The sequence below is a fragment of the Musca domestica genome, unplaced genomic scaffold (genome assembly GCF_030504385.1).
Source record: "Musca domestica strain aabys unplaced genomic scaffold, Musca_domestica.polishedcontigs.V.1.1 13, whole genome shotgun sequence".
In the NCBI taxonomy this organism is placed as follows: Eukaryota; Metazoa; Arthropoda; class Insecta; order Diptera; family Muscidae; genus Musca; species Musca domestica.
Genome location: NW_026712172.1, coordinates 83,831 through 100,219, shown reverse-complemented (window position 1 = coordinate 100,219; position 16,389 = coordinate 83,831). Strand labels below are relative to the sequence as shown.

Sequence of the window (16,389 nt, the reverse complement as noted above, 5' to 3'; positions counted from 1 at the left end):
TTTCTTTTCAAACAACAAAATTACCTCTTTTCAAATATGGTGTTGGCGACAGTGGCCGTGTTGGGTTTCGCTTCCGTTTCTAAAAGACAAGTGAACGCAGAGGTTCTAAGTGATCGCAGAGGATCCCTTGTCTATTTCTAATACATATGCAAATACAGACAAGTGAACGCAGAGGTTCTGAGTGACCGCTGAGGGTCCCATGTCTGTATATTATTACAACTACAACTACTTCCAATGAGAGCAAGGTGAGCCTACCGCCAACAACCAATACCCAGCGGCGATCCGCTCACTACGGTATCCGCCAAGGGAATTGTAGAGGAGATGCCAGTGTGCCAATCAGCATCCGTGATTGACTAGTATTAGAAAGTTGTGGTGGAACGTATCGAACTTATACATTCCGGCCCCCTTGCTAGAACTACGAGTCTAGCAATTAATATAACTTTATTATAAGTTAGGAGAGAACGTAAATTCAGATTCCTAAGTGAGCTATAGTTGCAGATTTTCGTATTTTCATCAAAGCGATTACCGAATTATAAATAGATGTGATTTACTATTACATATTTAGCGCAAGTAACTATTTCAACAACAATTGGATTTTAAAAGATGCAATGGTTTTCTTGATTGGTCGATTTCAATTTTCGGTGCAAGATTACGTTACAGTCGAGGGAGGGCTGAACCGGTTAGAATGTACCCGAAAATAGACTTTTGGGCCAGCAACAAATCCAAAACAATTTTTGGAGCTTCAGCTTCTAGAATTTTGGGATACAAGTCATCGAAAGAATCCGCTAATTCAAGATTAGGAATTCGAGTCTTTAAATTACAAAAAGATGGTGACGAGAACAACTTCCCCTTTACTTTGGGTAAGACTAACGCTTTTGTTTCCACAATTCTACATGCGTTTTTAGGGGAAGATAACTTCAGCAAACAAACTTCTTTTGGCGAATTAGATTCAGATTTGATTTTCAAAGGACAAGTTGAAATTCCAATTGCATTTTTAAGTTTCTTACTTACAATCGATGCTTTAGAGGAAGGATCTACTATTGCACGAGTAGTGTACGACTTCCCATCATTAACAATATTTACCAGTGCAAGAGCACATGATCTTCAATGGTGTTGGAAAACTGACTGTTTGAATTATTTTTAGCAGAAGGTGGGTGCGTTTTAGGAGGCTTTGGACCTCGAATTTTGACCTTCGTAAAAGCCGGAGGGGGTTTGTACCTCGACTTTTGACTTTGGTAAAGGCCGGAGGGACAGTCTGTTTGTACATCGAATCTCGACTGTTGACTGAAGTACAAGCCGGAGAGGATTTCTTAGATTGCACAATGTGTGTTTGTGAAGACAGGCAAGATTCAAGATTTGCAGATACCTGAGATTGTTTTGAACAAGGGGATCCAACAAAACTACTAATTTGTGGCCGGTGGAGAAGGCTGTGATGCCTTTGTTTGCAAGATTTGCAACTATTGGTACTGCGACAATGTTAAACTACATGGCCATGCGAAAGACAATTTATACAACACTTATTCTTTTTCACAATCAAGAATTTGTCCTCGAACGAAAGGTTTTTAAACTGTGGGCAAAGTCGTAGAATATGACTTTGGTTAGGACAAATTGGACAATAAATGTTTTGGCGTAAATTAGAAGACCAAGGAGAAGGAGAAACATATTTGGACTCATGTACCAATGACTTGTTAATTGTGGAACTAGATGTACGAGCATGCTTGAATGCTAACGACCTAGTTGAGTAGCGATGAGGTAAAACACTCTTTGATGGCAACGATTTAGGCAAGAAACTAGGAATAACAATCTTTGTGGGCAGATTTCTACGCATATGTTGAATATATTGCAAAGTTTGTATTCTTTCAGTGAGGAAAGCATCTAAGTCTGGCCAGGAAGGCAACAACGACTTATTTTTGATACTTTGCTCCCACAAGGTCACGGTGGTTAGAGGCAAACGCTGCAAACAAATATGTACAATAATTGGATCCCACTGATCCGTGGCGACGTCATAGACGGCCATTGCAGCGAGACAACTATTAATTCCACGTTGGACATTTTTCAAACCCGAACAAGTGTCAATGTTTAGTGGAGGCATATCAAACAAGGTTTTGATGTGGCTATTTACTAGAATGCGCTTATTATCGTACGCATCCGTCAAAGCTTTCCATGCCAATGGGAAACTGCTATTGATGATTGGAAATCTGCAAACGATTTCTCGAGCCTCACCGGTAGTCTTCTGCCTCTACATTTGAAAGACGTGCATTTTTAACAAAGAAGGTGGTAAATAGATCGCGAAAGGTAGGCCAATAAAATCTCCAGCAAAGATTTCGATATCAATAGGTGGTACTACGAGATAATGACTATCGAAGAGTGGATTGTAGCGACTTTTATTGGGGGAAGATTTGGAGAAAGCATCAACGGGTGGAGAAACAGACTGCACAGGAACCGATAAGAGAGGTTCGCCCGAAAGCAAGCCTGAAGGTGGTGTTCTATTAGATTCATTACAAATAGCTATGTTTGGTATGTTAGAACTGGGAGCAGGCAAGGACTGAGGAGCCGCAGCAGGAGAGCCATTTTCATTGAGTGGGTCAAACACCAATGATATGCAATAAATGCATTATTGTACCTATCCTCAACGACATCAAAATGGTCAGTCTGTGCAGTCTCGGATGCCGTGAGGTAGTTTTTACACTCAGCGTAGGTGATCAAAACCTTTTCCCACAATTCTCGTATTTCCGAAATACGGATTTCAAGATTATATACTGTAAACTGGAATTCATTTATCTGTTCGAAGTATTCAACGGACTTGAGAACAGTGTTAGTAGCTCTAACTAATCGAGTAACTGGTGTTATCGACATTCTGTTACGTGGATTAGATGAAAAACAAAGTAAACAAATGCAACTACGAGAAATAAAAAGCTCCCTCAAAAAACCTCCACGAATTTGGTAATCTTGCGAATGAAAACAAAGCTAAATAGGAGAAAATTTAAGAAAAACTTTTCCAATATGGCAAAAACTACAAAAATTAAAAAGACTAAAATTGCTCCAATATTAACAAAGTTAAGATAATTAATACTTTAGTAATGCCAGCTGTGGAAGGGTTTGTACAACATATGTCCCAATTCCAAAAATCTTACAACTAACTCGAGATTTTTGTCAAAGTTTTAACAAGAGTCCTGCAAAATTGAGTAGTTCTACAGAATATACCATGCAAATTTTGAAAATTTTTTCAAGATTATGCCGAAAGTAGGGCGTATTCTTCCAAAAAATACCCAAAACCCTACAGAGAGTCACAAATAGTGTAAACAACTGTGATTTATTTACCCAAACAATTACGAAATAGCCACAAAAACAAACAGATTCGACTAATATGTGCTGCTTAAATATATGCACAGAATGCCGAATGTAGGGTGAATTTGTCAAAAAATTCCAAAAACCGTACGTAGAGTTGTAATTGCAAGCAGAAGTTAAACAAAATCTAAAAATGTTGTAAAATTAACCAAAAACCATTAATTTTCATCGATATGTTTCGCTAAATAGGTCTGCAAAGAAATTCGAATGTAGGGTGAATTTATCAAAAAATTCCAAAAACCCTACTACTAGTCAAAAATATTTCTGAAAATTATCGAAAAATAATTTCTAAAATAAATTAAGAAAATTCACAAATTATGCTGTTTTACCCCACTGTGCCGAACCAACAACGGATATCACACAAAGAGGAATAAAACACAAGCGACGTCGGCAGAGAAATGGCTATGCGTAAGCAGCTACGCACTCACACAAGAACCGACGCTACAAACGATCCAACAGTGAGAGTTCGAGATCAAAACTATTTGTTGTTATTTCTATTGAATATCAAACCGACGCTTAAAAAGGGCGCGTGGAATGATAAGGTATTGTTGTTGCAATTTTGGCAATGTCAATTCTCAAGTGAGAACTGATCAATTTTTCAAAAACAAATGAAGAAGGAATTGCAACAACAGTGAATGTGTGGTGGCGACCACGACAAAATAACATACCGACAATGAGATAGACGGTTATTGCAAGAATGTTGTTTTTGCAAATGAGTGTTGCTCGTTAAAGGGCTCAACCTTTGAAACGTGAAGGGGGATAACAACAGCGACCAAATGTGTAATATGTATTTATGTTATGGACAAAGCGATGATGCAAAATTCTTCTCCAACTACATTGAGGGGATAGAGAAAGAACGAGGGGGAATAAAACAACATCAACAACTCGATGGAAAGAGGTTGTTGAGAAAACTCTGTCCGTAACAAAGAGATTACAAAACAAAATAGAATAGAAGAACACCAAATATTTTTTGTATGATCAACGCGACGACGGATGATCAGTACAAGAGAAGCTAATTACGAGTATTTTCACAACAACAGAGCTACTTGGTGTAGGGTAATGCACTTGATTAACACAAGAAGTGTTAATACGAGTCGACAACTGACTTGTTTTCAAACGAAATGCAAATGTATGATCACCGCGCCGTTGGATGATCAGTACAAATAATATTTTTTCTTGTACAAAGACGAGAGTGGACTGTATATTGAATGCAACAAATACACGCGTATAACAATTGAGATTCGACCAAACCGAAACAATTTTAATATGCACTAAGAATCGCGGGTAACTCACTTCAAATGGAAAACTGAATTTACGTACCTGTTTCTTAGTCAAATATTTTGGTGATGATAAGAGGGATCCACTGATTTCTTCATCCAAACAAACGACAACAAATTTTGGCTCGAATCCGGCTCGATGCGACCAAATGTTTAACTCAGGGGAGTGGGGGAAAGGCTTCGACTAGCGGCAGCGACAACAAAACTCCTCAGAGTTTTTTATGATGAGAGGTGTGTAGTTGAGAGATTTGGTGAGGTGCGGGTGATTCGCGCGTGTGGTGTAGGATAAAAGAAAGACAAAATCAAGAAATGAAACAAAGATAAATTAGTATTTTTCTAAATATAATTTATGCTTTATTGTGACTCTTTCTTTTCAAACAACAAAATTACCTCTTTTCAAATATGGTGTTGGCGACAGTGGCCGCTTCCGTTTCTAAAAGACAAGTGAACGCAGAGGTTCCGAGTGACCGCTGAGGGTCCCATGTCTGTATATTATTACAACTACAACTACTTCCAATGAGAGCAAGGTGAGCCTACCGCCAACAACCAATACCCAGCGGCGATCCGCTCACTACGGTATCCGCCAAGGGAATTGTAGAGGAGATGCCAGTGTGCCAATCAGCATCCGTGATTGACGAGTATTGGAAAGTTGTGGTGGAACGTATCGAACTTATACAGGATCCCTTGTCTATTTCTAATACATTTGCAAATACATACAAGTGAACGCAGAGGTTCTGAGTGACCGCTGAGGGTCCCATGTCTGTATATTGTTACAACTACAACTACTTCCAATGACCGCCAAGGGAGTTGTAGAGGAGATGCCAGTGTGCCAATCAGCATCCGTGATTGACGAGTATTGGAAAGTTGTGGTGGAACTTATCAAACTTATACAATCATTATTATAAAGTTTATTAATTGAACTTTTAATTTAATTTAATAAAATTGTTTTATTTTTATTTATTTATTTATATTTTTAAATAAGATGTATGTTATTAGATTCAGGGTTAATGGGATAATTTTATTAGAATTTTTGAAATTTTAAACAACGAAGCAATTACATATATAGACGTTTAAATATTTTGCATTAAAAATAATCGAAAGATTTTCTTTGAAGCAGGTCTTGGACCTGGGGCCAAATTCCCGCATTCGTCACCGAGTTCTGTTTCGTATAGAGAAACATTTCTATCTCTGTAAATATTTGGATCACCGCATTCGATCGTAATCTATTTTGTCTACTATTCTGTTTGCATTGCTGTACATATGGTAATAAGAAATTGGAAGCGAATGAGAATTTCAAAATAAGTTTTTAAGTAGAGTAAGTGATTTTGAAGTGAGTTTTTTTAACATCAATAAATTTGAAAAGTCTGGATACTCCAACATAGATTTCATTGATTTTGTGCAAGTTATATTATATATAAAAGTAATATAGAATAATACTTATAGAATAATACTTACATTTTCACAAACTTCTTGTTTCATTTTGTTTACATTTTTCTCGCGCAAAAATCATTAGATACTTTGTTTTCGAGAACATAATACCTATCAAGTAGAAACAATTCGATAACGGCTGTGGTGATCCGCGTAAACTACATTACGATGCCGAAGTACGTGACTTGGCCCCTGGCTTGCAGAGATCGAGAAAATGGAAATTATAAAAAGGTTTCTGGCTAATATTTTTTCCTTGGAAAAAATTCTACATTGTCATTCTTATATATTTGGCAAGAATAATATAAAGACATACCAACTAAAAGAGAGCTTCTCCACTTTTTTTATGCCCTCCACCATACTATGGAGGGTATATTAACTTTGTCATTCCGTTTGTAACTCCTCGAAATACTCATGTCAGACCCAACAAAGTATATATATTCTTGATCAGCGTAAAATTCTAAGTCGATTTATGCCATGTAGGTCCACGTTTTTATATAGCTCCCATACCTCCCTCCTCCCGATATTCGGTATTTTGATGATTTTAGCGACATTATTCACCGGAATTTTTTCAAATTTGGTATTTGAAGTTCGAAATGTATATTACAGCCTATGACAGAAAATTGTCTGTGTAGGTCCACGTCTTCGTATAGCCCCCATATAACGGTACCTCCCAACATTCGGTATTTTGATGATTTTAGCGTCATTTTTCACCGAAATTGTCTCAAATTACGTAATTAGAGTTCGTAATAGATACTACAGCCTATGACAGAAAATTGTCTATGCAGCTCCAGGTCTTCGTATAAGCCCCTATATATCAGTACCTCCCTATATTCGGTATTTTGAGTACAGTGAGTTTAGATACAATACCCACAGATGAGATGTCGTATTTGAAGTTCGTATTGGATGCTACAGCCTATGACGGAAAATTGTCTATGCTTGTCGAGGTCTTCGCACAGCTCCGATATAGCGGTACCTCCCTTTATACTATATTTTGATGATTTTAGCTACATTTTTCACCGTTTATTTCAAGTTTCGAATTTGAATATGGTAATGCTTATGACAAACAATGCCTATGTAGGTCCACGTCGTATAGACCCCAATATAAGGGTTATATTCGGTATTTTTAAAATTTTAACAGAATTTTTTAAGGATTTTGTTTTTTGATAATTTCCAAATTCGTTCCAAATGGTGGAGGGTATTCAAAGTTCGGCCCAGCCGAAATTACTGCTTTTTAACTTGTTAGTTTTGTCAACTTTTTGAAACGACAACACCGTCTAACGTTGTTAACAATTTAATTATTATATTATAATATATATAAATATATGTTAATACCTTAAGTATTTACACTAGTACACTAGACTTAGTAGTTTATTGTAAGCACCTGCATTATCGCCTGCATTTAATGGATAATTGGTAACAAAGAATTTACTTTGTTTAGAGTTTCTTAAAAACATAGATGTGATCTTCTACTCAATGATGTTGTTTGTTCGCTTCGTTGTGGTGCGATGGCCGAGTTGGTTCACATTTCCTTCTATCGTACTATGTACTGCGTGTCCAATTCCGGATCGAATATATATATATATATATATATATATATATATATATATATATACATATATATATATATATATATATACATATATATATATATATATATATATATATATATATATATATATATATATATATATATATATATATATATATATGTATATATATGTATATATATATTCGATCCGGAATTGGACACGCAGTACATAGTACGATAGAAGGAAATGTGAACCAACTCGGCCATCGCACCACAACGAAGCGAACAAACAACATCATTGAGTAGAAGATCACATCTATGTTTTTAAAAATTTCTAAATAAAATAAAATTATTAAAATTAAAATTATTACATAGTACGATAGAAGGAAATGTGAACCAACTCGGCCATCGCACCACAACGAAGCGAACAAACAACATCATTGAGTAGAAGATCACATCTATGTTTTTAAAAATTTCTAAATAAAATAAAATTATTAAAATTAAAATTTTATTAACCTACAGCCCATTCCTCATCGACACACAGATATCCCAAGGGATACTCTTTTCCTAGCCTTGATATAAAACCTAGTACTCGATCGCAATGATCCATAAAGATATTATAGACTGACATGGCAGACAAACAACCGTTTATACACTGTTGTAAAGTTTTCAAACTTTAACCTGTTTCACTTGTTAGGGACGGAAGATCGACTGTCAATAGTGTTATTACTGCCATGAGTAGGAATAATGGTACAATGAAATCAAGTTAATGACTGAAACCTATCTCTATTATTTTTTTTATTTGTCTGGCTTAATATGCCAAATTAATTCGAGCATGTGTGTGTTCTTTTCAATCATATGAAAATTGTTGGGAAAATATTCAAATTCAGTTGTAATCAAAATGTGTATTACAACGTATGTATGGACAAAAATTACACTTTTTGTAGCAAAAAAAATCTTTAGAGAAAATAAAACTTACTTTTTAAAAAGAAATTTAGACCTTTCATTCAATTTTTTTAATTTATTCAAAATCAATGCAACAAGTTGTTTGGTTTATTTGATAATAAATAAATTGTTCCCGCAGAAGGAACTTGCTGGGATGAAACCCGTGCTGCCAATCTGTATCTTGGTCGGGAAGTTAAAGATCAACGTATACAGCACCCATATAACGATACATGCAGATTTTGAGTATTTTACAGGTTTTATAAACAAAGAGGAATTTCTTTATACGTTTGATCAAAAACCACTAAACATATTTTTCTGAAAATTTCCGTATGTATTACACTATTGCCTGATAGTAACTAGGTCATTTAAGTTTTTGAAATCCTACTTGCAACTGGAGATATAGCATCAGAATCGGAGGTGCCTCCAAAAAATTTAGACCTTACTTGCACATATCTATTGATCAATAACCGATACAGTCTTCAAATTATATTGAAATTGGTCCAGATTTGAATATAGCTCCCATGTATATTTTCGACGGACTTTATGTATTTTATGTACAAAACACCATATGTATGTCCAATTGAAATAAAATTTGCAGTGAGTAACGAAATTTGGTACAAAAATATATTTATCAAATTATATTGAAATCGGTTCAAATTTGGATATAGCTCTGATACATATTTTCGTCCGATTTAATGTATTTGATGCACCAAATACGCTATGAATGTACAATTTCAATGAAAATTGGAATGTGTAATGGAATTTATTCTAGCAATTAACGTTCCAAATTATTTTGAAATCGGTTGAAATTTGGATATAGCTACCATATTTATATTCGGCCGATTTCATGTATTTCATGTCTCAAACACGCTATGTATGTCAAATTTTAATGAAATTTGGAGTGTATGACGGAATTTGGTCTACAAATTTGTGATATATTAAAATCGGTTCAGTTCCGATCATTCGAAATTGTACTTTGGGATGAGAGCAGAGTGGCCTACAAAAAGTCTTTGGAAGCTTTAGATCGAACATGTTTCTTTAGAGCCATGTTCGTACATTAATTAATTAGAGTCATGTACAGAAGTTTTTTTGGCCCTGTGGGCTAGGTAACTGTGTTAATTGAATATAAATAAAATAATATGCGTGTACAACTTTAATCCAACGAATCATTCAAAAATATTTCTAAATAACTAATGGGTCTAGGAAATGGAAAAAATACTAGTTGGCCTAGCCACGAAATGTATAACATTTTCATTCGACGTTTGTAGATTCTCATCCGACTTCGGGATTTGAAACTAGAAAATCTGTGTAATTCTGCTGAAATCTATCTATTCCTTAGCATATGAAACATTAGCATATAAAGCTAGACGTTGAGGCGTCAGTGTAAACAACTAATTCTGCACCGCTCAGAAACACTTTCCGTATCGGCAGACCATACAGTTGTGTCGTTCTTTTTATTACCTGTAATCATGCCTTGCATAGCTCCTTGGTATGTCATTGTGTGCGGCGACAACTTTCTGTAAAAGTTCATCATACCAATGAATCTTTTGTGTTCTTGAGCGGTGGCCAGCTTCGGATATTCTTTTTGCTGCGTTTCGAATGTCATACTATCGAATGCCATACATTTGAATTCATACGAACTAAATGGAGTACAAATCGTCGTTTTAGCAACGTCATCAGGGTGAATTGGAAATTGATGAAACATTTTTTCTTACCATATGTAGCGGGCTGCTCAATTTGATTATGGAGGGTCGAAAAAAATTAGCTTTGCAACGAAATTTATTTTTTCGCATCTTCGAGGTTTTCAACTGTTAACTGACAAGGGTTACAAAATGTTGGCTGGAACCATAGGGTGAAAACACTGTGATGTCGTGAAATTCTTGTACAAGATCTGCAAACGGGTTATTTGTGCAAAACGTTTTAAGGCAGTTTCTGAAGTCCACGGTAATTGTACCTGTGAATATCTGTGACCAAGGTAATCCAAGTAAATCCACGGTTTCAGTTCGTCTCACCGTCCCCTTTATTTGGTCACCCGTTGGCTTCATACACGTTGCGGTTGTCGGGCGAATTACTGAAGCTTTTATGGAAGCCAAGCTTTAAAAGAAAATCTGGTCTGTCAACCAGAAAATTTCTGCGAGTCCATCTATCAGTGACTTGAAGCCGAAAAGTTGTATGATTTTTAGCTGGAATGGGTGTGACGTAGTAGCGTGTACCTGTCACTGCTTATGTTCGCATGGACGGAGACATTTTCTGTCATTATGTCCATACTTCTTGTGGTATCAGCACTCATCAAAATTGCAATTGTTAATTTTACTGGATAATTTTCGCCGTGGCTGGAAATGATGACGAGTAGGCTTGCGAAATTGGGAATGTGACATCGCAGTAAAATTTTTACCCTAAATAGAATGTATTAAATAAATTAAAATTATTCAATTAAATTAAAAATTTCAACCATTACATAATGAAAATGATTGGAGCTACACACTTAAAAACAAAACCATATCACCCTCAATGGCCTGATAGAGATGTGGCAAAGGACTTTAAGATCTGCCATCGTAAGTTCCAACTCCTACTTGGCCTGAGCGTGGTGCACAAACTACACATAAACACCTGCAGAGTTCATATACGGTACCACTTTAAGTGTCCCAGAAGAATTTTTCTTCATAAGCAAATCTAATAACATTCTAGCTAATTCGCAACGCCATGAAGAATACTCAACCTACGAAAACTTCACATTACACTGCAAAGTCGACATTTGTTTCCAAAGATCTCAAGTTAACAACACACGTTTTTGGTTTTAAGTACTTATTTCGTCCTTAGCTGATTCATACCTACAATGGCCCGTATGTGGTTTTAAAAATTTTCCCGAAGTTTTTCACAATTGTTATGCCCTGTTTTCTACCAGCATCAGACTCTTCTAGCTCAACCGAGTAAACAAACTTCAAATTAAATTCATCAAGCTGCCTGTGCTGAATGGTTGATATAGTGATACGGTGTGCGCTGCAACGCTGAAAAAGAGGCCGATCTATGCTTGATTTTATGCCTGCCCAGGGCAGTTTCGTGTACTCTTAATCGATTCAAAACAGCAAAATCCCTATAAAAACGATGATGCCATGGTATGATGACAACATATTTTTTCGACTACCAGCGCCATATATTTAGTCGAAACAACAATGAAATGTCCCATATTATTATGATACATGTCTTTGCATGCTGTCATGCTCGGTATTTAAACATAGATCAATGGATAGACACTCTTCAGGCCGAATCGTTCCACAGGGTCGAATTACCATTTTTATACCCTCCACCATACTATGGAGGGTACATTAACGTTGTCATTCCGTATGTAACTCCTCGAAATACTCATGTCAGACCCAACAAAGTATATATATTTTTGACCATCGTAAAATTCTAAGTCGATTTAGCGATGTACGTCTGTCTGTTGTAATCACGCTATCTTTCAAACAAATTGAGATAGAAGGCTAAAATTTTGCACACATGTATATTTTGCCAGTAGGCAGGTTAAGTTCGTAAATGGGCCATGTAGGTCCAAGTTATCATATAGCCCCCATATAACGGTACCGCATGTGAAGTTCGTATGGATTCTTCAGCCCATGCCAGAAAATTGTCTGCGCAGGTCCAGGTCTTCGTATAGCCCCCATATAACGGTACCCCCTATATTCGGTGTTTTGATGATTTTAGCTACATTATAAACAGAATTTTCTTCAAGTTTCGCATTTAAATATTGTAATAACTTATTAAGATTTTAACAGAATTTTTAACAGATTTTATTTATTTTTTTTTTGGAAATTGTAAAATTTGTAACAAATGGTGGAGGGTATTCAAAGTTCGGCCCGGCCGAACTTACAGTTTTTGTACTTGTTTATCTTGGTATTTTCAAGTAATTGCATTGGACCTCATATTTGTAAATTAAGTGGATGAATGTTACATTCCGTTAACAGGTCCCGAAGACCAGCACCGTCTAACAATCAACAAACAAATCATACCCATGACTCAAATTGAGAAATCCTTACGTTTTTCTGTGCTCAAACAAACTTTGAGCAGTTACGTGAACTAATGCATAACACAGACTGGGATATCCTGTTGTCTGGCACTTACGATGTAAATGAATTTACAAAAAGTTATACGATTTTATTGATATTAGTGTACCGAAACATAATCATAACTAATACGAATAAAACTAAAAAATATTGGAATTACAAATAGAAGTTCCGAGTGGATTTTCTGTCATTTCGAAAAGTATTATAGTTTAATTTGGAGTCTCACAAGGAAGCCATTTAGGACCACTCCTTTTTTCTTTATTTATAAATGATCTACCTTCATCTATAAAATTTTCAAATATTTCAAAGTATGTCGAGGATTTGAAAACATTTCAAAGCTTACCGGAGATATGTAGAAACCAGTTGCTCCAAAATGATTTGAATTCGTTTTCTAACTGATGCAATATTAAGGTTGATACCTTCGTTGATTTTGGAGTCGTATTGGATTGTAAACTTAACTTTAATTCTCATATTTCTGTTTTCATCAACAAAGCAAAAACAGTTCTCGATTTTGTGAAAAATTATACATGTCAATTGTTCGCCCAATTTTGGAATATTTTACAGTCATATTTATAAAACACACAGCGACCGCATCGAGTCTGTCCAAAAACAATTCCTACTTTTCTGCTTACCATGTTTGAACTTTTCATAGACTCTCGCTGATCAAGCTGTCAACTCTGGAAAGCGGTAGAAAAGTTAAAAATGTCTCATTTCTTTATAATGCCATTATGGGTATAATTCTATAATTATTTTATAATTATAATGCATATATAGTCTGTAAGGAATTATCCATAAGTTTATAGAATAAATAAATAAATAATATCTCTCGTCATCACACCTTTTTCCTCGATTTCTAAACCACTGGCAAATCAGCGACAGAAAGCTGGATATCTAACTGATTCTCCTGTAACCAAAGGCACTTCCATCCGACCTGTCACACGTACACAGAACAACTCTGTTCATTTTTCATTAAACATTTTACCTCCTGTGCATTTCTAGTTTTTATATGCTAATGCTTTTTTTCTGGAAGTGCTCTAAAGAAGCTTGCTTGACTCTATTGTAACAGTACGCTGTTCTTTTATGCGACTGTCCTCGTCTTTTGTGACCTTACTTACTTGTGTTGGTGAGACAGTTGTACAATTGAGTCTGCTATTTTGGTGAACTCCGCTATTGTGCCGCTTGACACTCCTATAACAAATGTTGAAAATTGTTTCGTATATATAGTTATATAATAATAATAATAATATAAATTTTTTTTATTATCTCATATTTTTATAGAAATCGTGCCAGAAATATTGTTTGCTCTTCAAATCAAGTCGATACGGAATTGAGCGACTAGAAATATGCGAGACAAAGGATGACAAATATCCAAAAATTATTACTTTGGAAAACTGTGTTAAAATAACTCAAGAACCACCTCCAGCAAACCTTATTTGCATTGTAAAAAAAAATGAGACATTGACCCTTAATGCCATCAATGAGGAATGTCTAATGGAATGGGTTAATGCCCTGCAAAATGTTGCATTTCGTAACAAAAATGAAAATACTCAAAATTTATCTGCCATCGAAGAGGATAATGATTTGTATTGCAGCTCCTACGAAGATGGACTCTTTATTGTATCTCTCATTCCAACAGAAGCTTCAAACCGTTGTAACATCGATCCCAAATGTTATATGCTACATTTAACGGCAACTGAGCTGCAATTAAAGTCAATTAGTGGTTCCAAAAATGTAATATCTAATTGGCCGTATCGGTTTATTCGCAAATATGGATATCGGGACGGAAAATTTACATTTGAAGCTGGTAGAAAGTGTTCAACTGGTGAGGGTATATTTATTTTGGATCATACAAGCCCTCAAGACGTTTTTCGTTGCATGTCGTCCAAAATGAAAAGTATGAAAAAACTAATATCTGGTGATGTTATTAATATTGATAGTTGCGAAAATCAACTTACTGCGGCTGCATCAATGGAAGCTGGTTCACGTAGCCCTTTACCACCTTCGTATTCCACACAACGTTCTTCCGAACTAGAGAACAATTCGAGTCAAATACCTAAAGGGTTAACCCTTGTTCCCAGTAAACCACCTCGTAGAATTGCGCCTATGACAGAACCACCTCTTGCCGTTGACTCTCCGTGTATACCCTTGAAAAGCGAACAAAAGAATACATGCGACAACGCAAAGTATAAGCAATTTGATGCTGTAACAATAACAACAAGTGATTCGAATAAAGCAGTCGGATCTACGGTCATACTTAAACCGACATCTCCGAACTTACCCTTCACGCCAGACCCTGCATCAGAAGCAGTTACATTTCGCGAAAATTTAGCTGAACGAGATTATGAATGTATTGAAAATATAACCGAAGCGTGGAAAACTTTAGGTATAAACGAAGTAAAACATAATGAAAATGTACGAATATCGACTACCAAGACCTTTCAAGTCATTAATAAGGGTCGGGAAAAAGTAATATATGCAAGAGACAAGGTAAAAGAATGTTTAGCCCCAGGATCTACGTCGATAATGTTTGATATTGATATAGGTGAAAGCAGCAAAAATGTTGCAAGCATTGTACCAACAGATCTAACCTACGATCGACTCGAGTTCTTGACGGCTAACAATAGAACTTCCAGCGGATACAAGACTATAGTGCCAGTTACATCCATTGCAAACCAGTGCATGTCGACAAAATCATTGCAAAATGAATATGAGCTGATAAGTGTGCCAGACACAGATTCATGCCGCAAAGCCGATGACACACATTTAGGATATGGCGTTCTTCGTAAATCCAAGAACTTGTTGTTTTCAGCCACTGCAAATTCAATGTGTAACAATACTCGTTCAACGGACATGGAATCTGGAATTAAGGAAGGTAGTAGCATCCAATGCGACATAAACGGCATAAATTATGAACAAGTTAGAAACCCCAAACGAGTATAAAACAAGTCACCCATTTAAACACTTATATATCAATCTGTGATTATTATATTTGAATTAGTAATAAATTTTTATATTGTCGTTAAACATTGCGATCAAATGTGACTATACATATATTATTTCAAAGATGAATATGTAAAAGATGTAATTGTGTATAACAATCTTACCTAAAACAAGAAGCACCGTTTTGAAAATGCTCACCTTTCCTACTATGGTCAAATGTTTAGTGCGGACGTATTACCCAATTACGAAAGGTCTTCGACAACAAAATAAATTACAACAATATATTAAAAACTAAACTATTCTTCCAATTTTAACGTTATCCAATTGCACACATTCACTTTTTTTATAATTCGATCGTTTGTACTTTCAACATACAAAAACATAAATGTTGAAATTGTTCAAGTTTGAAAATGTGTATGTTGGACGCATTTCAGTAGCATTCATATAAATACGTGTGTTTAACTTTTGTGATGAAAAGCGTCGAAAGTGTGCGTATTAGGTAGGGGTGTAAGGTAAAATGTATAGTCAATATCTAATTTTTATTCAACGCTTTAGCAATTTTAAATTTCTCTTATTGTGTTTGATCCCAATATTGTCTCTTGTCATTGCAATTTTTTGATGATGTTTTCAAAATTTTAAATTTTTATAATACTTGTATTTCCTTACATAAATATAGAATTTAATTCCCTTAAGAAGTACCTTTCAGCTGTCCAGGTTATGCAGTTTCACAACTATATATTTTTTTTTTCAAACAAATGTTTGCTTGTCAAGATATGAGTCTTAAGTTGCAACTTTATGGATTTCCTTATCATTTTTAAATTTAAAAATTATAGGTATTGTTTTAAATTTGATGGTGAGAATT

At 35.4% G+C, this 16,389-nt stretch overlaps 1 protein-coding gene across 3 annotated transcripts in view; it reads left to right on the top strand.

Moving 5' to 3' along the window:
- The window catches only part of LOC101891263 (docking protein 1), a 104,154-nt gene extending 88,331 nt beyond the window's left edge, over positions 1-15,823 (top strand). For all 3 annotated transcript variants that reach the window (XM_059118469.1, XM_059118468.1, XM_059118470.1), the window contains one exon: positions 13,866-15,823. In XM_059118469.1, the coding sequence (XP_058974452.1) occupies positions 13,866-15,527 (1,662 nt within the window). In that variant the 3' untranslated portion in view covers positions 15,528-15,823. The remainder of the gene's footprint in view (positions 1-13,865) is intronic.
- The last annotated feature ends 566 nt before the right edge of the window (positions 15,824-16,389 follow it).